Source organism: Corapipo altera, unplaced genomic scaffold, assembly GCF_003945725.1.
Source record: "Corapipo altera isolate COAL_440 unplaced genomic scaffold, ASM394572v1 201, whole genome shotgun sequence".
Taxonomy (NCBI): Eukaryota; Metazoa; Chordata; class Aves; order Passeriformes; family Pipridae; genus Corapipo; species Corapipo altera.
In genome coordinates, this window is record NW_020884940.1 from 727,272 (window position 1) to 747,787 (window position 20,516).

Below are 20,516 nucleotides of genomic sequence, written 5' to 3' on the forward strand. Positions count from 1 at the left end.
TATATATATATATATATATATATATATATATATATATATATATATATTTATGTGCAGACTTTATACTTTGCAGGTCTGTTATTTTTTCAGAAAAACAACCCTCCAGAGAGGTTTGCTCTGACGTGTTTTGTGGTCAAAGACCTGCTTCTGGCTCTCAGCCGAGATCCTACGTGACCTTTCTTTCAGCAGCAGCTCAAGTGTTTTCTCCTGCACTCCCCAAACAAGATGCTGCATCCATTCATTTCCAGGATTAGTAATGGAGAGGCAGCAGGAATCCCACCGGGATCAATCCATCTCTGTCTGGCTGAAGCAGAGGGAGAATGACAAATCTCCATCGTGCTTTGTCACCCCTGGTGTCACCTGGCTGGTTGTGTGACAGCAGGGACAGGGAATGGAACTTGTTGTGTTTTCGGGGGGGGGGGGGGTTGAATCGAGGGGCTGGTGATGCCCAGGGTGTGGTGGTTTGAGACCCCCAAAAATCCAATTTCCCAGTCCAAGCCCCCCTCCCACAACTCACCCCAGTGTGAGAGGGGTTTTTCCAGACACAACATAAGACTCAATATGGGGGGAAGGGAATTATACTACAATTATTACACAAATAAATATTATAATACATTATATACACAATCTTAACTATCTCTCCTGTGGTAAAGCAATACTGACATTGGATCAAATCTCTTTTCCCTCCAATAAAAGTCCAGAAGGGAAGAAGGAAAGATCCTTTCCACTTTCAGAGCAGCAGTGTCTCTCTTCTTCCATGCAGCAGTCGTGGCTGGAGTTGTAGCTGGAATCTCTCTCCACACAGGGACAGGGAATGGAACCTGGGGTGTTTTTGGGGGGGTTGAATCGAGGTGACGCCCCTGGGGGGGTTGAATGTGGAGAGTGAGATCCAGGTGGGTCTTCATGGCTCAAACAGGTCATCCATCCTCATGGATCCTGAGGTTCACAAAGCTCTGGAATCAGAACTTCCCTGCAGCTGGAACCAACACTTGGAGCTCCCTCCTCATCCTCGGGGTGAGGGTGGAACGTGAGGCATCACCCGCCGCCCCATAACTGTCTGTCCCCTTGCAGAGTACGACCTGGAGCCCTGTGACGAGCCAGAGGTGCCAGCCTACAGCATCAGGAAGGGGCTGCAGTTCGGGGTGGGGGACGTGCTCACCTTCTCCTGCTTCCCGGGGTACCGGCTGGAAGGAGCCTCCCGGATCACCTGCCTCGGGGGGAGGCGGCGGGTGTGGAGTTCGCCTCTGCCAAGGTGTGTTGGTAGGTGGTCATGTGCTTTCATTTTGCTTGGTTGGTCCCGCTGTGCTGGCTGGTTGTAGGTGGGCAGGGATGGGGGGGTGACCCTCAGGATGGGGGATGTCCCTTGGGATGGGTGGCATCCCCTGGGATGGGTGATGTCTCCCGGGATGTGGTCGCTCCGCTTGTGGGGGGGTCGATGCAGGGATGGGGAGCTGGGATGAACTGGGATGAGCTTTCAGCCCTGCAAGTCCTTTTTTAACCCCTCCAGCTGTTAGTTACAGAACAAATAAATAAATATGATGCTGGAGGAGAGGGAGGATTCCTCTGCAGCACCGAGCTGGCTCCTGGCTGTCCTCCCCGGGGCAGATGGGGTGCAGAGACCCTTCCCTGGCAGGGCTGGGGAGCACCCCCTGCCCAGCCCACGGCACCTGGTAAAGGAATAGAAGTCCAACTTCTATTGCAGAAAGGCAGGAGGATGCTCCAGGCCTTGGCAAAAAGATGGAACACGTTTTTTGTTGTAAGGTTTGAGTAGGAGGTTGTTCAGAGCTCTGCTGCTGCCCGGAGCCAGGAGGGATTTATCCAGAGCAGGCAGGGCAGGTGTCTCACCTGTTTGCAGCCTGGCAGAGCCTGCCAGGGCCATTGTCCTGATCTGTGGGTGACCTTTGAGGGCCCTTGCAGAGCAGACATCCCCTCCAGAGCCAGCCTGGTCTCTCCTCTCGGTCCCGCGGTGCCGAATGCGTTTCCCGTTTCCCGGCACTGCGGAATGCTGAGGTCACAGGGCTGCATCATCCTGCTGTGCCAGGCAGCTCTTCAGGGCATGAATAATAACCAGGCTGCAGATAAAGCTAATCAGGGGAACGGGAATCAAACAGAATCATTTACAAAGCTTTTCAAGCCGATCCTCAGAGCTCAGCCCTGCGTGGACACAGTGGCTGCCATTTCCCAGCTGCAGCTGGCTCAGAAGGGTTTGTGGTGACAGGTTGGGCTCAGTGGTGATGGCCCAGAGCTGTGGGCAGGGTGACAGCCCTGTCACAGCATCCCCAGCTCGTGTCACAGCAGCCCCAGCTCAGATCTCTGCACTCGCCCCGGGTGGAGATGGAAACTGGAGACTTGCTCGTTAAGATCACAGGAGATTTAATTGCTTTTCCAGACACTCTGTATTGAGTTCCTGTTCTAGAGATGGTGAGGAGAGAACTGAGGGTGTTTTGTTCCTTTGTCCAGCCCCACTGTCCAGGGCAGGAACTCTCCACACCAGCTGCTGCTTCCAGCAGATCCCGGGTGCTGATGTGTCCGGCACCATCCCTGGGGAATCTGTGCCAAAGTGAGGGCCCTGCTTTTTGTGCACGGCAAGAGAGGAGGAGAAAGTCACCTCCAAAGTGCCTCCTCTGGGTGTATCTGCTGCTGCTGCTTTAACCCTTCCTTGGGGGACCAGCAGAGGCAGCACAGGTTCCCCGTGGGGAGGTTGTGAGGCAGAGATTGTGTCCTCAAAGCTTGTAATTAAAACATGAAATACAGAGGTGAGGGGTGGTTATTTTCCAGCAGCATTAAATTGTCGTCTCCTGACATCCAGGACAGGTTTGAGCCTCCGAAGCTGCCACCTCTTCCTTCTCTAAATGGCATCATTTTGAGATGCCCAGTTTCGAGTCCCACAAACCTTCTAACTTCAAATTTGGCTCCAAGTCAGATGCTGTTCACAGTGCTCAGAGTGGAGGAGGAGGGGAGAAGTCTGACCAGGAAAATGTGATGGAGCAGGGACAGACTGCAGGTTGTAGGGAACAATAGCAGGGAAAAGCCTCTTTCCTTCTTCCTGAGTGCAGGAAGGAGTGAGGAACTGTGGCCTTTGGAGGAATCACGTGCATGTGTGGCATGGCCAGAAGGTCCCTGTGGTTATTAAAATGTGCTTTTGTGTCTTGGTGCAGCTGAATGTGGCTCCTCTGTCACTGGAACCCAGGGTGTGCTGCTGTCCCCCAACTACCCACTCAACTACAACAACAACCACGAGTGCATCTACTCCATCCAGACCCAGCCAGGGAAGGGGATCCAGCTGAAAGCCAGGACGTTTGAGCTGGAGGCAGGAGATGTCCTCAAGGTAATTCAGTGAAGCTGCCCCTGAGAGCAAGCTCTGAAAGGGAAGGGATGTTCTATTTAATGGAATTAGGTGGGACTGACCTGGAAAATGCCACCCAGGCCCAGGCAGGGTGATGATCCCTGGGACAGACTCATAGCAGGACTGCTGACAAGCAGTCACTGCTGTGACATGAAGTGATTGCCACAGCACTCTAGAAGACAGCAGCAAAATCCCCAGGGTCCCTCTAAACTTCAGTTCCTCCCTGCATAATTGCACAGGAAAAACTGGTAACACATGGGGAAGCTGGGGGTTTTTATCTTTATTTTAGTACTTTTAAGAATCAAAGCTGATTCGTCCTGAAAAGGGGGTTATTTAAATGCAGAGCTCCAGACTCTTCAGCGTTGCCATAATCAGATTAATCTGCATTTACAAGCTTCAGGACTCTATGGAGGAGGAGACAAATCCAGGCTGAGTTTCTATTAAGCACAAAGCAATGGGTTTGAAGGAGGCATTAATATCACTGATGCTGAGCCATCTTCCAGGAACGCCTCTGTCCTTACTGAAGTGCCATATTCCTGCACTCCAAGAGAGCTGTAATCCACATATTTTCAGCTCACAGATGACTGGAAAGAGAGAAAGATTTCCAGTTAATGCAGAGAATATACTCGTTGTCAAAGGAATTATGTTCCCTCGCCAGGTTTGTCATCAACTTCTCATCTGCTTCCCGGGAAAGTTCCCATCGATCTCCACGAGCGAGGAGCTGCTCTTTGTCCTCACGGAGAATCCTGCTGTCTGAAAGAAAGGAAAAACCCCATTTGGGCTTTTTCTTAACTAATAGCAGGTTCAAGGCTCATCTGTGAGTCAGTCTGGGGAGAAAATGTTTTTTTCTCAGGGGCTGATTCTTTGCAAAGAGAGATGAATTCAGGAGACACTCAGCCCTGAGCGTGGAGCGAGCTCCGTGTGAGGAGGAGGAGGTGGATCCTCCAGGGTGGAAATCCTGCTCCTCAGCTGAGCAGCACCGTGGAGTCCCATCAGGACAGACTCTTATTTCACTTTAAAGGCTTTGTCCCTGTTTGCATTTGTGGATCATGGGTTGGTTTGGGTTGGAAAGGACCTTAAAAACAACTTTTTCCACCCCCTGCCCTGGGCAGGGACACCTTCCACCATCCCAGGCTGCTCCAACCTGGCCTTGGACACTTCCAGGGATGGGGCAGCCACATTCTCTGGGCAGTGCTGCTTTGGTCCCTGAAGCAGGGATTAAAACCAGGTTTTGAGTCCGTGTTTCTGGTCCCTCCCAGGTCTATGATGGCACCAACAGCTCTGCCCGGCTGCTGGGCACCTTCAGCCGCTCGGACATGCTGGGCACCAGCATCAACAGCACCTCCAGCTCCATGTGGCTGGAGTTCATCACCAACTCTGCCAACACCAGCAAAGGCTTTGAGCTGCAGTTTTCCAGTGAGTTTTAAGCCCACATGCTGGTGTGGTGGGGTGAAGGGGTGTTTCTGTGCCACAGTTGCATGACCAGGGCAAAGAGCCGTTTCCATAAAGATCTTATACCCTAAGAGGAATTGGAGTGTGGGAGATCACAGAATCCCAGGATCACTGAGGTTGGAAAAGCCCTCCCAGCCCCTGGATCCACCCTGTGCCCCATCCCCACCTTGTCCCCCAGCCCAGAGCACTGAGTGCCATGTCCAGTCATTCCTTGGACACCTCCAGGGGTGGGGACTCCAAACCTCCCTGGGCAGCCCCTTCCAATGCCTGACCAACCTTTCCATGAGAAAATTCCTTCTAATGTCCAACCTGAACCTTGCACAGCTTGAGGCCATTCCCTCTCCTCCTGTCCCTTGTTCCCTGGGAGATGATGGAACCTTTTCTGTGGCCATACAGAAATTCAGATTTAAAGCCGAGCCGCCAGATTTCTGGGGCCTCACTCAAACATTAATTAAAAAAACCACTGATTTTCAATATGCTGCCTTTGGGGCTGTGTTAACATCTCCTGACTGGGAGATGCAGACAAACAGCTGCCCTTCCTCTCCCTGCAGGTTTTGAGCTCATCAAGTGCGAGGACCCCGGAGTGCCCCAGTTTGGGTACAAGGTGCACGACGAGGGGCACTTTGCTGGCAGCTCCGTGTCCTTCAGCTGTGACCCCGGGTACACCCTGAGGGGCAGCAGGGTCCTGGGCTGCCTGACTGGGGAGAGGAGAGCGTGGGACCAGCCCCTGCCAACCTGTGTAGGTGAGACACCTCTGGCTTTTCAAACTGAGCATCACCTCAATACCCACCAGGGCCCTTTGTCCCTGCTTTGCTAACACATATGACATTAACTCTGATATTAATGCCTTAATTAGAGGATCCTGTGTGAGGCATCTTCAGGCTGAGAGCACTCCAAGCAGTTTTAACATGAAACATTCCTTTTTTGTTTTGTTTTGGTTTTTTTCCACTCCTTGTCCTTTCACTTGGACACGTTAAACTTGAGTGGCACCTTCTGATAATGCCAGACATCATCATGTGTCCAGGCATCTGCCAGCTCAGAGTCAGGCCTGTTTGAGAGCTGCTTGGCATCTGATCCCACTCTCAGACATTTTAATTCCCCCCCCTCATCCTTCCTAAGCCAAACCCTGAGTTCCCTTTTACCTGAGATCTTCTTGCTTGGTAAATTGTGGTATTTTTGGGTGTCCAAATGAAGGGCTGTTGGTCTGGGACTTGACAGCTCCATCATTAGCTGTGTGTCCAGGACATGGGGAGGTTCTTGCACTCTCTCCAAGCAACTCCACAACTGCCCCTGTGGTTGTGATGTGCCAGACAGTGCCACTCTGTCCTCCCCTGAGTCAGGACCACTCCTGCAGTAACTCTTTGCTGAATTTTAGCCTTGATTATTGAGGTAAAAAGACAAATTTCTGTGATTTGTGTGCCTTCTTAACACTCACCCTGTTTGCTCTGCATTTACTGTGTATGAGGCCATGTCTGAGTTTCTTAAGAAAGCTTAAAGAACTAAAAGTTAAAGAATTTTAATGGCTACGTTACAGAAATTACTCAAAATCCTCACATTCTTTTGGATTTCATTTACACAGACACATGTTGGGCTTCTTTGTTTTCCCACACTGATGAACACAAGCAGAAGACTTGAGCTGTCTCACCCCATATGAATAGACTGGGGGAGCAGGATGCTCCCCACAGTCAGAAAGGTGGAGGGAAGCTTTGACAGCCCATCAGGTCTGCACAGAAATGCAGAATTATTCTGCCAACTCAGTCTTTTCGCTGAATTAAATTCCCTTTATCTTTGCTCTGGAGGCTTTAAGAATCCCTGGGAAGGGCAGGAAATACTCCCAGTTGTATTTGTAGGCTGAGATTTGTGTTGTTACCCTGAATCTGCCCCCTGACCCCTGTGTCTGTTCCAGCTGAGTGTGGAGGGACCATCAGAGGAGAGGCCTCGGGGCGGATCCTGTCCCCGGGTTACCCGACCCCCTACGACCACAACCTCAACTGCATCTGGACCATCGAGGCAGAGCCTGGTTGCACCATAGGGTGAGTGGGGCTCGGCTCTCTTGGCACATCCAGCTGATTTTTCCAGAGCCACAGTTCCATAAAGCAAGTCAGGAGAACATCCCGTGGCTCGGAGGGAAGGGTCGAGCCCTGGCGCAGCTCCTGCCAGGCTGGGCAGAGTCAGGGATGGTTTGGGTTGGAAGGGACCTTAAAAATCATCCAGTTCCAGACAGGGACACCTTCCACCAGCCCAGGTTGCTCAGAGGCCCAAGTGGCATCACTGCTCCTTTCTTTTCCCAGTTCCAGACAGGGACACCTTCCACCAGCCCAGGTTGCTCAGAGGCCCTGAGTGCCTTCACTGTTCCTTTCTTTCCCCAGCTGTGGTGTCCTGGGTGGTGCCACAGCTCGTGTGCTGCTGCTGCCTGTGGGGTTACCAGGTCCAAACAACACCCCAGAGCTCCTGTGTGCACCTACAGTGGGAGAGCTTCCCACCCCTCTCCTCATGGGATGTACTGAGAGTCAAACCTTTCCCACCACATTGGTGTGGAATGTCCCAGCAGTGACACGATCCTGAAGTGAGGATGTGTGCAGGAAGTTGCAGGGAATATCACATCCCAGGAGAGGTTCAGGGAGGGTAATTCTGGGTGTGGTTCATCTCCCGTGCAGAGATCAAACCCTGCAGGGGATGAGCTCTGTCCTGCTGTGTCTGTGAGAGGGAATGTTCAGGTGTGAGGGTGCCCAGGGGTGGGTGGGCAGCTGCAAAACTGAGGCCCCAGGGCTCAGCCTTCATCTCCTCCCTGCATTGTTGATTGTTTTAATAACACAGAGAGCACACACCAAGTCATTATCCTCCTGAAGGATGACTTGAGGTTGTTTCTAAACATCTGCTCTGTGCAGAGACCAGAGACTGTTCCCTCCTCCTGCTCCTCTGACTTCTCTTACCACCCTGTTGCCACTTCCCTGTTGGAAATGAGTTGGAAATGGAATTTGTTCATGAGTTATGTGACTCTGGGTAAGGATGGCATTGAGAACATTTGGCTGGTGAGGTTGGTGCAGTCCCCAGCAGAACCCAGGCAGTTCCTGCTCCGTGATCCTTCATCTCTGATCCTGCTGCTTCCCCACATGGATGTTTCCCAGCCCTGCTCTGTGTGTGCCCACATATTTCAGCCCAGCTAAAGCCATTTGAGACAGAAAACTGGAATGTTTGGGCAAGTAAAGCTTTTACCAAGTGGTGGGGCTCAAGGGAGAGAGAAATGAAGCCTAAAAGTTCTGTTTCACAATAATCCTCCCACTGTCCTCCCACTGCAGTTCCTGGTGCTTGTGACCTGTGTCAGCCCCATTTCAGGGGCTGTTCCACCCTGCATTCCTTCACTCTCAATCCCATTTTATCTCCCATTTTGTCTTCCTTGCTGCATCACCCCCATCCTCCCTTCAGTGGAGCCTGTTAATCAGGTTGAGCTCTGTGGTGCTTTTAGTCGATGGGTTTCTGCTGGAGATAGATTTGGTCCAGTATTTTCATTTTTATTTAATGCAGAAATTCCCTCCATTAGCTCTGCCCTTTGGAATGGCTCAGTAATGGATGGTTTCTGGGGTGAGCAGCCAATGCAGCTGAATTGCTGCACAGGCAACTTCCAGTTGAAATCTCCTTTGTTTTTATTCTCCTGTAAAAAGATTCTGAAGATTTTTATAGGACAAAGCAGACACGAGACCCTCCTTTCCCCCCATCCAATGGCTGCCTCAGGCTTAGCTCATGTCATCCCTGAAATCAGGGAGCAGAGGAGAGATTTTGGATCAGCCAAAGGCTTGGAAGGGGCCAAGGCTGAAGTGAAAAATGCTGAGTGGTATCACAGCAACACACCTGGTGCCCCTTGCTTTCCTTAGAGGTGAGAGCTCCCTTCTCCTGCCCCTTTCATTTGCCAGCTCAGACAGAACAGATGATCTCTGGGGAGTCGAGAGAGCACATTTTCAGCAACTTCATTTTTATGGTAATCCATTGGAAAAATAATCCTCTTCACGCATGGTACAATTGTATAAAGCTCTCATTTATAACTTACATGAAAATTAATCACCAGAGCTTTTTGAATAAAGCTGTATCTGCACACAGCACGAGGGGAAGGGGAGAGGGAGGCGAGACAGAGAGAAAAATGAGTCTGCACTTTATTGCCATGAAAGTTAAAGGGTTGCACTCGGAGAGGGGATTAATTTTGTGCCTGTGCAAACACCCTCGTGCATAAACATCACAGGGGAAGGGACTGGGTTTGTCTGGGAGACTTTGAGGAGGGGGGGAGAAGGAAGGGAGGGAAGGAGGAGGATGCCAGGATGCTCCTGAGAAGCTCCAGGTGGGATCCCAGCCCTTTGCTGGGATGGGGGATGGCAGCAGAAAGCCCCCCCAGGTTGGGCAGTGGGGTTGGGGGTGCTTTGGGAAGAGCTGGGGCTAAAAGGGCTCCCCAGGGGTTATTCAGGGCTCCCCTCTCTGTTCCTTGCTGAGCTGGCAGAGCTTTCCCTCCATCACATAAATATATATGGATATATGTTCCCAATTTCTGATTTGCTTTTTGCTGCATTTTCATGCATGTAATTGGGATTGTCAGAGCACAGGGATAAAGCTCTCCTCCTCTCCACTGCCTGCTAAACCAGTGTCTCTGCCTTGTCCCTGCTGGGAACAGAGTCAGGCTGAGAGAAAACTCACAAGTGGCTGTTGAATAGATGGATTTGCTCCAGAGAACACCAGTTTTCTCCATAAAATCTGGTATTCCAACAGTCTCCTGGACCAACTGGTGCTGAGTAACCTGTCCCTGGCTCACCTGGACATCCTGCTGTGCTCTCCTCCCAACAGAACTTTGCCTAAAGTTGGTTCTTCCAAACTGAACAAAGGGGGTGAGATTCTTCAGGCAGCCCTGGCCCCACGGGGAGCTGCTGGTGGCATCTCCAGGCTGTCCCCCCAGCCCAGGTCACCCCCTAGCAGCATCTCCCTGGCTCCAGTGACTCCAGCCCTGGGTTTTTCTGGCAGTTCTGGCTCTCTGGGCCCTCTCTGCCTGAGCACAAACGTCACCAGGCCGAGGCAGCCGTGGAGAACAGCTCTGCACCATCCATCCTGATTTTCCCTCCAGTCTGCCTTTGCCTTTCTCTTTGCTCAAGGTCTCTGCTGGGTGGATTTATGAGTCAGCTCTTCAGGCTTCTCCCAGGTTCTGTGGGCATCATTTTGTTGCAGTGGGGGCTTTTTACCCCCCCCTCCCCTTTTTATGGTTCTACCTGATTTATTTATGTTTGCCCCGGATAAATGGGAAAGCAGCCAAGTGAATTCTTCCTTGTTTCCCTCCATGGGTTGTCAGGGTTTTAAGCACAGTACCTGCTGGGTTTATTTTGTACAGATTTTCTCCCTTTATAGGTTTCTGTCCCCGTTTCACACTGGGGTGGCTCAAGTTGCCTGGTTTTGTTGTGTCAGAGGGTTTTTCCCCCTGTGATAACAGGACAGTCACAAACAGGGGCAATTCAATGCCTCCTCTTCACTTGGCATTTGAAATGCAGGAGTGGAAGGGACTGATCCCTGATCCATCACCTGCATCCCCAGCGAGGTGATCATGGCCCCAAACCTGCCAGAAATCAAGGAGTGCTTGGACAAGGCTCCCAGTGACAGGGTGGGATTGTTGGGGTGTCTGCAGAGCCAGGATTTGGACTTGGATGATCCTTGTGGGTCTCTTCCAGCTCAGGAGATTCCATGATTCTGTGATTCCAGCCTTTAGCTGGTTGCTCCCTCAGCCTTTCGTGTGTGGCAGCTGCTCATTGTAATGTCTGAGCCCCTTTGGTTGTAAAACCAACAGTCTGTTCTGGCCAGGAACATTTTCACTGCCCACAACGGGCTTTTGGGCCTTTACCTTGTTCCTGAAAATGCTTTTAGGAAAGATCAGTGATTCTGTTTGCTCAGGAGAGGACCCACTTCCAGGACTGCTCAGGTTTCTCAGAAGGAAGGTTTCTCAGAACTTGGTTTCTCAGAAGACATTGCTGTTCCTGACTGGGCTGGTTTTGGTTCATGGATGTGATTTATCAGGGAGGAATTGGGGTCGGGTGAAGGACCGACGCAGTTATTCCAAACTGAGCTGTAGATGAGGGAACACATTCCCTGTGGGCCAAACCACCTCAGGTTGGTACCCAGCACATTCCTGATCCTTCCAGAGCTGTCTGTGGTCTGACTCGTGGTTGGTTTTGCCCCCCCCCAGGCTCCATTTCATGGTTTTCCACACCGAGGAGTTCCATGACGTGCTGCGGATCTGGGACGGGCCAGTGGAGAAGGGGATCCTGCTGAGGGAGCTCAGTGGCTCAGGGCTCCCCGGGGACGTGCACAGCACCTTCAACTCCCTCATCCTCCAGTTCAACACCGACTTCTTCACCAGCAAGCAGGGCTTTGCCATCCAGTTCTCAGGTGGGCAGCCAGGGTGGGGAAGGGTGGGGAAGGACCTGCGTTTGGAGCCATGGGAGGACACTGAGGGCATTTGGTGTGTTCAGCTGGAGCAGAGGAGACTGAGGGGAGACCTCAGTGCAGTTCCAGCTTCCTGGGCAGGGGCAGAGGAGGGGCAGGGACTGAGCTCTGCTCTGGGGGGACCAGGGACAGCAGCCAGGGAATGGCTGGAGCTGTGTCAGGGCAGGCTCAGGTTGGATCTCAGCCAAAGGTTCTTCCCCCAGAGGGTGGTTGGGCACTGCCCAGGCTCCCCAGGGCAGTGGGCACAGCCCCAAGGCTGCCAGAGCTCCGGGAGGGTTTGGCTGATCCTCTGGGGCACAGGGGGTGACTCTTGGGGATGGTCCTGTGCAGGGCTGAGGGTTGGACTCCAAGATCCTTGTGGGTCCCTTCCAATTCTGTGCTTCTGTGATCATCCTCCAGCCCTTTTACCCTGTGAGGGGGCACCTGAGGGGCTCTGAGCTGGAGAAGCCCCCCCTGGTACAGAGGGAGGGTGTGGAGGGCTGGAAATCCCCGTGTCTGAGCCACCCAGCCTCTGCACCTTGGCTGATCAGCACTGGCAGGGAGTGAAGCTCTGGGCTGGCAGGAGGAGAAATGGGCCTGTGCAGGCTGAGGGTTGGACTGGAGGTTCCTTGTGGGTCCCTCCCAGCTCAGCCTATTCTGGGATTCTGTGACTCCCTCAGCACATCCAGACCCAGCTTTGCTGAGCAGAGCTTTCAGGTCCCCCCAGAGTCGTGCTGGGGGGTGACATTGCAGTGAGCAGTGACAGGCACTGTGTGTCCTCCAGCTCTGCCAGTGGAGTGCAGACTCTGCAAATAGAGTTCAAACTGCAGTATTTTGTCCTGGCAGGTGATGCTGTGCTCTCCCCTGCTCCAGTCACCTCCACAGTGCTGACTTGGCAGGGGGGGAAGACACAAGAAGGAATTACAGCTCTTTTCCACCACGTTGCCCCAGAGCTCTGGCAGCTCCCCCCGCTGCTCTGAGAGCTGCTGGTCAGTGGGCTCTGAAAGCCAACTCTGGTTAAAAGCCCCCAAATTGGCTCCCCTGAGATGAGAGGCAGGTCACAAACAGCTCTGTTGGCTGGGGGGGAGCTGCAGTCTGGTTCTACCTGAGCTCAGCCCTGCAAACACATTAATTCCAATTATATCGGGGTGACACATTCCAGCCTTCACAGGGGGTTCCACGAGGCACCTTGTCCAGTAACCAACCTGCAGGTGCTGATTTTGGAGCTGGTATTAAGCAGGGAGGTGGGTTTGGTGACTGATGGTCTGACCTTCCTGGCACTCAGACACATCCAAGCATTGTCCTGCCTCTCCCAAGTTCTTCTCCATAGCTTTGTGTCCAGCCTGCCTTGCGTGGCTGGGGGAGCCAGGCAGCAATTTGGGGAGAATTTCTCCTGGATTTTAGGCCTTCTGGGATGATCAAGACAGAGGGAGAGCTCTGTGTCACCCAGCACAGCTGGGCCATCCCCTTTTTTATTTTGCCAGGCTTGTGTCTCGTCCTGCTGGGCAGGACCAGCCTGGGCTGTGAACTTGCTTATCTTCAGCTGCACAGAAAGAGAGGGGATTTCCTCTGGCTCTTTTAAGAGCAGCTTTCTCAACTGCCTGGGTGTAATGGACTCTCATCAACTTAGCAGGAAATAAGCTCTGCTCTGCTGCCTGATCTGGAGCTGGGCTTTATTGACTGCTCCTGCTCAAAGCCTTTGTTCACCAGGTGTGACTAAGTAGCCAGCCTTAAGCCCAGGAGTGAACAGTTTTTGGGATCTTATGAACTTTAATGAGGTATCTAAGCTTGCAAAACTTCTTTACTCCAGGACTTTGCCCTGCTGGGCAGCAGCTGAGGTGCTGAGCTCAGGGAGCAGTGAAGTTGTGCTGCCTGTCCCCAGCTGGGGAGGAGCCCAGGGGGGACATCCCAGACCTCAAAGAGATGCAGCAGCAAGTCTGGGAGGGAAGCACGTGCCTTTCTGAAAGGTCAGGCTTGATGCTTCACAGGTTTTGAGGCTGCATTTCCTCACCACTCAGGGGAAGTGAGAAGTGCTGGTGGATGAGTTGATTTTGCAGCCCGTGCCTGACACAGAATCCTGCAAAGCTGCCACGGGAGATCAGTGGGTGTGTGGATCACTGAGTGAACAGCAAACCTGCCCTCTGTGCAGTGCAGAACTTGCTGCTCCCCAGAGCCTTTTCCAGCTGCAGTAGCAGATGCTCAGAGCAAAGGAAAAGCCAGTTTTTGCGTGTGGGGAAACTCTGTGGGATAGTGGAGGAGGAGGAGGAGGGATGGAGGACAAGTAATGGCTTGGGTGTCTGTGTGAGGGCAGAGACTGGGTCCAGCTGCTGTAGGAAATAAATAGAGATATATTTATGTGCTCTAAGCCTTGCAGCAGATAAAGATGTATAATATATATTGATTTACTCCTCAGTTTCCACTGCCACGTCCTGCAACGACCCGGGAATTCCCCAGAACGGGAGCCGGAGCGGGGACAGCAAGGAGGCAGGAGATTCCATCACCTTCCAGTGCAACCCGGGCTATGCCCTGCAAGGGGAGGCCCAAATCACCTGTGTGCAGGTGGAGAACAGGTTTTTCTGGCAGCCAGACCCTCCCTCCTGCACAGGTAAGGACATGCAGCCACCCCCCCCACCGACCTCCCTGCCCCTTCCCATTCCCAGACTCCTGGGCCTGGAGGTACCACCTGGTTCCAAGAGGTGCATTTCCAGGTGTACCTGTCCCACAGAACTTTTTTGGGTTGATCCCTGAAGTGTCTGGGACAATGAGGATCTAGTTGATGCTGGGAGCTCCCAGGACACGGTGCAGTGGAAGGGATGATATTTAACCTGACAAGGCAAAATTAGAGGCTCCTTTAAAACTCAGGATTGGGGCTGTGGGTGAATCATTTCTGCATGAGGAGACAGCAAACTCTGCCATGAGAAAGGGCTTTCTGACATTTTCTTTGAGCTCATAAAGGAATAAAAGAAGCTCCTGAAAGGGATTCTTTTTAATACATCCAAACCCAGTCATGCCAAGCACTCTAGAGCAATAAACACCAAATTTGCTGGCCAATTAAATGCCAACCACAAATGACTTTACCTGTAACCTTCATTGCTGCTTGGGCACTGTTACCCCAAGCAAGAAAACCAATTAATTCACTTTCTGACATCACACTTCATGCCCAGGGTCTGTGCTGCAGGAGGACTTGGGTTCTGAATGACTCTGGATTGAGTGTGGCACCTTCTCAGCCTCCCAGAGACAGTTCTTTTAATCTTCCCAGGGCTGTAACTAAATCATGGTGTTGGATGTCGTGCCCAGCTCTTCATTTTCCTGTGGAGTTTTCCCACCAGGAGCTGAACTCTGAGTCCTTTGCAGAGAAAAGCAGCCAGTGCCTTTATCTTGGAGTGAGATGAGTTCCCACAGGTCACCTCCTGTTTGACCTGGAGTCATAAACTCCGTGAAGAAGCTGCAAACAACGTCCTGCTCCTTCCCTTCTCCAGGGACAAAGGGTTTGGAGGAACAATCAGTGGCCAAATACCAGTTTCACAGGAACTGGGGGGGACAGGCTGCCTGGTTGGAGCTTGAGCTGGGAAAGGGTGTTAAATTGAAAGCTTGGATTTTACATATTTAGCATTTCAAATGGATTTTCACATCTTTGCACGACTTCGTGGGCTGAGCAGGAACCTCGACTGAGACAGCCCCAGGAGCTTTGGGCCATTTGAAGTTTGTATCCTGGCCAGCTCCAAACAGCAGTGGCTGGGATCATTCACTGCTTTAAATCCTTTGGAGACCAGGGGGTGGGATTTTCAAAGGAATCAGGGGGTGTTGAACACTTGTCTCCCTCGGGCTTTTCAAACACGAGTCCTCACACTTTGGTTTCTTCTGGATTTTCCCCTGAGTGGAAGGGGAGAGCACCCTTGGGGTTAAGATGAAGGTGAATGGACACAGAATAGGTGCTTGTGGTTCTTCCAAGGTGTTTGTGGGTGACCTTCAACCAAATTCTTTCGTGTCTGTGCTGTGATTTCCTTGTCTATCCCAGAGGGATAACAGCCCTCCTGTGGCTGGACTTGGGGGGCCTTGGGGGAAAGTCTCTGGTTTAATCTCCACTGTGACCTTTTTAGACCAGCCCCACTGTGTTTTACCTGATGTCTGGAAGTTCTTGTGTATTTACAAGCTTTAGGAAAGCCCACAGGATAAAACCAGAAAAATATCAAAGCCCACATGTGTTCACTCCTTCATGGAACATCCCTCCCAGATTTGTTCCATCACTTTTGCCCCATCCCAGCTCATTTCCCACCCCTTTGTTGCCTTAGGCTGGTGTCAGAGCCCCGAGTTTAACACAGACTGTCCTCCCCTCCCTCTCCCCCATCCCAAATCTGGGAGGATTGATCTGAGCACTGAGGGAATCTCAGAGCATCGACCCTCCTGAGGAGGCTGCAGAAAGGCTGACGGCAGAAAATCACTCCTGTTTGCCACGCTGGAAACACAAGCAGGCACTTCCAGCCTTAAAAAAGTAATAATTGATTTTTCAATCAGCTTGGCATTTAATGTGCTGGTAACTGGAATAAACATGAATGAGCCATTAGGCCCAGACAACATGTTTGCACTTGGTTAGCAACAGACTGGGGCTGGGAGCTGCCTAAAGGAATGCAACAGAAAAGCATAAAATAACTCTCTGTCCCTCTGGTTGCTCACTTACAGATCTCAGGAGGGTTGTGGTGGCGTCCCTGGCTCTCTGTGTGTGTGTGTCCCTCCTCTGGAATGACCTCTGGGAGAGCCACCACAACCTCCTGTAACACAGGACTGGCACTCCAACACTCCCGTGGGTCCCTTCCAGCTCAGGATATTCCAGGATATCTCAGTGTCAGCTGCCTCCCTGACACCTCACCTGTCCACAGCTCCCTGCTTTGCCTTCCCTGCACCTCACCTGCTGGTTTTTCAGTGTCTGTGGTACAAACCCTGCCCCCTTTGCCTGTCCTTTGTGTTTGCAGCTCCCTGTGGAGGGATCCTGACGGGCCCCTCAGGGGTGATCCTGTCCCCCCAGTACCCTGAGCCCTACCCCCCTGGCAAGGAGTGTGACTGGAAGCTCACGGTGTCTCCAGACTATGTCATTGCCCTGGTGTTCAACATGTGAGTACCCAAGGGCGTGGTTCCCCCCTGGGGCTGTCCCTGGGCACGGGGAGGGGGCACCAAGGGCTGCAAGTCCCTCTGTGAAGGAGCCAAACCAAACCTGGTGGGATGGTCTCATATCCTGGGCAACTTGTTCCCAAGCATTAATCTGGGAACATCAGATTAACATCATATCTGAGCTGCAGCTCCTCTTTGACATGCACAGTGTTTATGTGCCAGAAGCATCCCCTCAGATCAGCTGTTTTAACAGAATGTAATTCTACCAAATATTGTTCTAGTCACCAAAAAAAAAAACCTATGGGAGGAAGCATATTGGGTAGTTTTAATTGTGAAATACCTTGCTGAGAGGGCTTATTTAGATTTAACTGTGGTGCAGCACATGCACCTGTGGGGTGGAGTCAGGAATGTCCTGTACATCAGGAGTTCTCCTGCTCCAAGCACTCCTTTGGTTTTGCAGCTTCAGCCTGGAGCCTGGCTATGACTTCCTTCACATCTATGATGGCCCTGACTCCCTGAGCCCCCTGATTGGGAGCTTTTATGGCTCCCAGCTCCCCGAGAGGATCGAGAGCAGCAGCAACAGCCTGTTCCTGGCGTTCCGGAGCGACGCCTCCGTCAGCAACACCGGCTTTGTCATCGAGTACACAGGTGAGGGGGGGCACCTGGGCACACGTGGACACACCTGGGCACACCTGGACACGCCTGGCCTGACTCACTCAGCAAACACTGGCACCTTCCCTGTGCTCTGACCAGGTTAAAGCAAAGCTGGACCGAGCGGGAGAGGCTCGAGGCGCCGTGGGAGCCTCTCTCCTCTCCGGGAGTCATCCCGAGGTTCTGCCACCACCAAAACACATTTAAGAGGCATGTAGGGAAAATGGGGAATTCTGGAGGCTGGAGAAAGAGCCAGGGTGCATAGATAACATGCACACAGCTAAGACAGCAGCAGAAAAGGGCTGTGGGATTTGTCACAAGTGGCTGCTTTTTTGTGGGACTTCGGTGAACAGAGAAGAAAGTCTTTACTTTTTTTTCTTTCAAGAAAATCAAGGGAGATTCCCAGAAAACATTCCTTTACTGTCCAGGCTGTATTCTGTATAATATTTCTTGCTCCACACTGAAATCAAACTCTGTCTCTGGTGAGCAGAAGATGCCACTTCACAGAATGACAGAGTGGTTTGGGCTGGGAGGGATCTTAAAGCTCCTCCAGCATGAGGTCCCCCTTGAGCGTCCTCTTCTCCAGGCTGAGCCCACCCAGCTCCTTGTGCTCCTGGTGCTCCAACCCCTTCCCCAGCTCCATTTCCAGCTCTGGAAATGCTCCAGCTCCTCAAAGGAGGTAGAGGAAGGAGGGAGGCAGTAAAACAGTGTGGTGGCCTCAGCTGTCGTGGTTGGAGAGATCCCCGGGTGTTTTTAGCTCTGGAATGAGCTGGGAAGTGACAGACCTGGCACTGCTGGTGGGGAGAGGGGGAAGAAGAAGGCAGCTTTGGCAGGTGCACCCCTTGTTTGTGCCTGGAGTAGGTGGAAGAAGGGAGTTGTTACGAGCTGGAGTAAAAATCTGCTCTGCAAAAGCGGGATCTGGTGAGTCAGAGCAGGGAGATGGAGCAAAAACTGGGGGATGGAAACAGAGCTGGAAAGGATTCCTCCAGCCTGCTCTGGGCTGCAGAGACTGGTTTGGAGCGTGGGGAAAGTGGCTCCAGGTGTCCTGTGGAACTGGGCTTGGCCTCTCGTGCTGGAGAGGTGAGGGGTGACCCCAGGAGCACGTGGAGGTTTGGGTGACAGGCACAGGAAGGAGTTTCCAGGCTGGGAGCTCCAAAGTGGGAGACTTTCCTCACTCTTTTTAGTAACTCCTCTTTCTCTTACGGGCCAGAAGTGAAGAGGCATGAAATGGAAAGGAAATGAAGCAAAGCTGATTACTTTTCACCCTTCCAAAGGAATGGAAAAAAGAAAACAAACCATCCCCGAGCCCAATTTGAAATTCGTGATTATTTTGCCAGAACTGTTTTGCCCATCCTGAGCTTATAAACATCCACTCAGCATTATTTATGGGTTATTTAAGGTGGAAACTCCCCACAGGAACCCTGTGCTGTAAAATTCCTTGCAAGGCAGGCTGTTTAACAACACCCAGCACTGTTTGAAAACAGTCAGAACTGAGTGATGCTGTTTGAAAATCAACTCTGTGTCCTTATGGAAAAGGAACATTCCAAGCCAGGTTGGTGGTGTAGGGAAAACCAGTGGCTGCTGTTCCTGGTGGAAACATTTCACATCCCTTTGTTCCCTGTTCACCTGGATCCCCAGTGGTGAAGGAATCCTTGGAGCTGCTCCCATTTTTCACTGCAAGCAGAAAAACAAAAGCGAGGTCTGGGGGCTTTGCTGCTCTCTGTTTCTCCCTCCACACCTTCCCCAAATACTAAAAGGCCATGATTTAATGCTTAAACACATTCTAATTGTTCACAGAGCCACTGCTCTCAGGAAGGCCCTCAGCTTTAATGAGCAATTTCCAAATGACAAAAGAGCAGGATTAATCAAAGCCCCTAATTATATTTCAGGCAGGGGAGAAAAAGGGAAAAAAAAAAGAAAAAAAGGGGAAAAAAAAAAACAACTTTAGAAGAAGAGGGAAAGAAGTATCCAAGACCTGACAGCTCCGTGGTCTTTACTGGAATTTTCATATGTAAATGGAGTTTTTAACTCTGCAGGGCAGAGTGAACAGGGAGAAAAATGTCTTCATTTTGTTTAAGTGCTTGTAATCATTTTGCCATAATTGCAGCCGTGCTGCACATCTGGAGAGTCACCCAGCTCACACATGGCACTGAATTTCCACGGTGAGAGCAGAGACAGCTCTTGGATCCAGGAGTGTGGGGTGCCAGGAGATGATGGGAACAGATGTGGCACATCTGAAATACGCTCCATGTTCACTCTGGGTTTGTGTGTCCTGGTTTGCAAAGTTCCTCCCAGCCTGTTCCTGTGCAAGGAGAGGGAGTGGGGAGAGTTCAGTGGAGATGCTGAGGGAGTTGGGAAGGGGCTGGAGCAGCAGGAGCAGCTGAGGGAGCTGGGGGGGCTCAGCCTGGAGAAAAGGAGGCTCAGGGGGGACCTTCTGGCTCTGCAACCCCCTGACAGGAGGGGGGAGCTGGGGAGGGGTCAGGCTCTGCTCCCAGGGAACAAGGGACAGGAGGAGAGGGAACGGCCTCCAGCTGTGCCAGGGGAGGCTCAGGTTGGACATCAGGAGGAATTTCTTGCTGGAAAGGGTGGTCAGGCCTTGGAAGGGGCTGCCCAGGGAGGTTTGGAGTCCCCACCCCTGGAGGTGTCCAAGGAATGACTGGATGTGGCACTCAGTGCTCTGGGCTGGGGGACAAGGTGGGGATGGGTCACAGGTTGAACTCCATGGGCTGGGAGGGCTTTTCCAACCTCAGGGATTCTGGGAAATCAAGACTTTGCCTCGTTGATTGGATGTTGGGTACCTGTAAATATGTGGGTGAACTGGCACCTTCCTCCTTCCAGTGCTGGTTCTGGACATCCCAGGAAGGTCTGGACCAGCACGAGGGAGCTGAGCCCTGAGCTCTGCACATGCTCTTGCCCTTCATGATGTGCTTCAGCAGATCAAAAAAGCCAAAAAAACCCCCAAAACGTAACTGACCAAAGTTTTAGGGTGATTTTAGGAGACCAGTGAAGCTCTTGGGAATTGTCTCCCCCAGAAAACCCCCGGGAGTCGTGCTTCGACCCGGGCTCCATCAGGAACGGCACCCGCGTGGGCTCGGACCTCAAGCTGGGATCCACCATCACCTACTACTGTGACGGGGGGTACGACATCCAGGGGGTCTCCACCCTCACCTGCATCATGGGAGGGGATGGAAAACCCACCTGGAACAAACCCCGCCCCACCTGCACAGGTAATTCCAGGGAGAGGGAACGACCTGCCCGCTGCCAAACCTTTCATTGTCGCAGTCGCCAACCTGATGTTGCTTTTTGCAGAGAGAGGGGGATTCTCAGCCTTTTGTAATTTTTTCAGGCTTTTTAACACCACCCCCCCCCCGGTGTTAAAATCAGGGAGAGCTGATTTATATGAGTTTATTAGAGGTTTCTTGAACCTTCTTTGGAGAGAGAGGGAACTGGCCACGGAGATCCTGTGCCCCTGGTGCAGGGCAGGACTCAGGAAGCCACTTAAACATTTGCTAAA

At 52.0% G+C, this 20,516-nt stretch overlaps 1 protein-coding gene across 2 annotated transcripts in view; it reads left to right on the forward strand.

Annotated features, from left to right (window-relative positions):
* The window catches only part of CSMD2 (CUB and Sushi multiple domains 2), a 252,563-nt gene that overhangs the window by 163,617 nt on the left and 68,430 nt on the right, over window positions 1-20,516 (forward strand). For both annotated transcript variants that reach the window (XM_027661147.1, XM_027661148.1), the window contains 10 exons: window positions 1,072-1,260; window positions 3,159-3,328; window positions 4,606-4,762; window positions 5,350-5,541; window positions 6,705-6,831; window positions 11,007-11,209; window positions 13,659-13,850; window positions 16,216-16,354; window positions 16,812-16,999; window positions 20,035-20,229. In XM_027661147.1, the coding sequence (XP_027516948.1) occupies window positions 1,072-1,260; window positions 3,159-3,328; window positions 4,606-4,762; window positions 5,350-5,541; window positions 6,705-6,831; window positions 11,007-11,209; window positions 13,659-13,850; window positions 16,216-16,354; window positions 16,812-16,999; window positions 20,035-20,229 (1,752 nt within the window). The remainder of the gene's footprint in view (window positions 1-1,071; window positions 1,261-3,158; window positions 3,329-4,605; window positions 4,763-5,349; window positions 5,542-6,704; window positions 6,832-11,006; window positions 11,210-13,658; window positions 13,851-16,215; window positions 16,355-16,811; window positions 17,000-20,034; window positions 20,230-20,516) is intronic.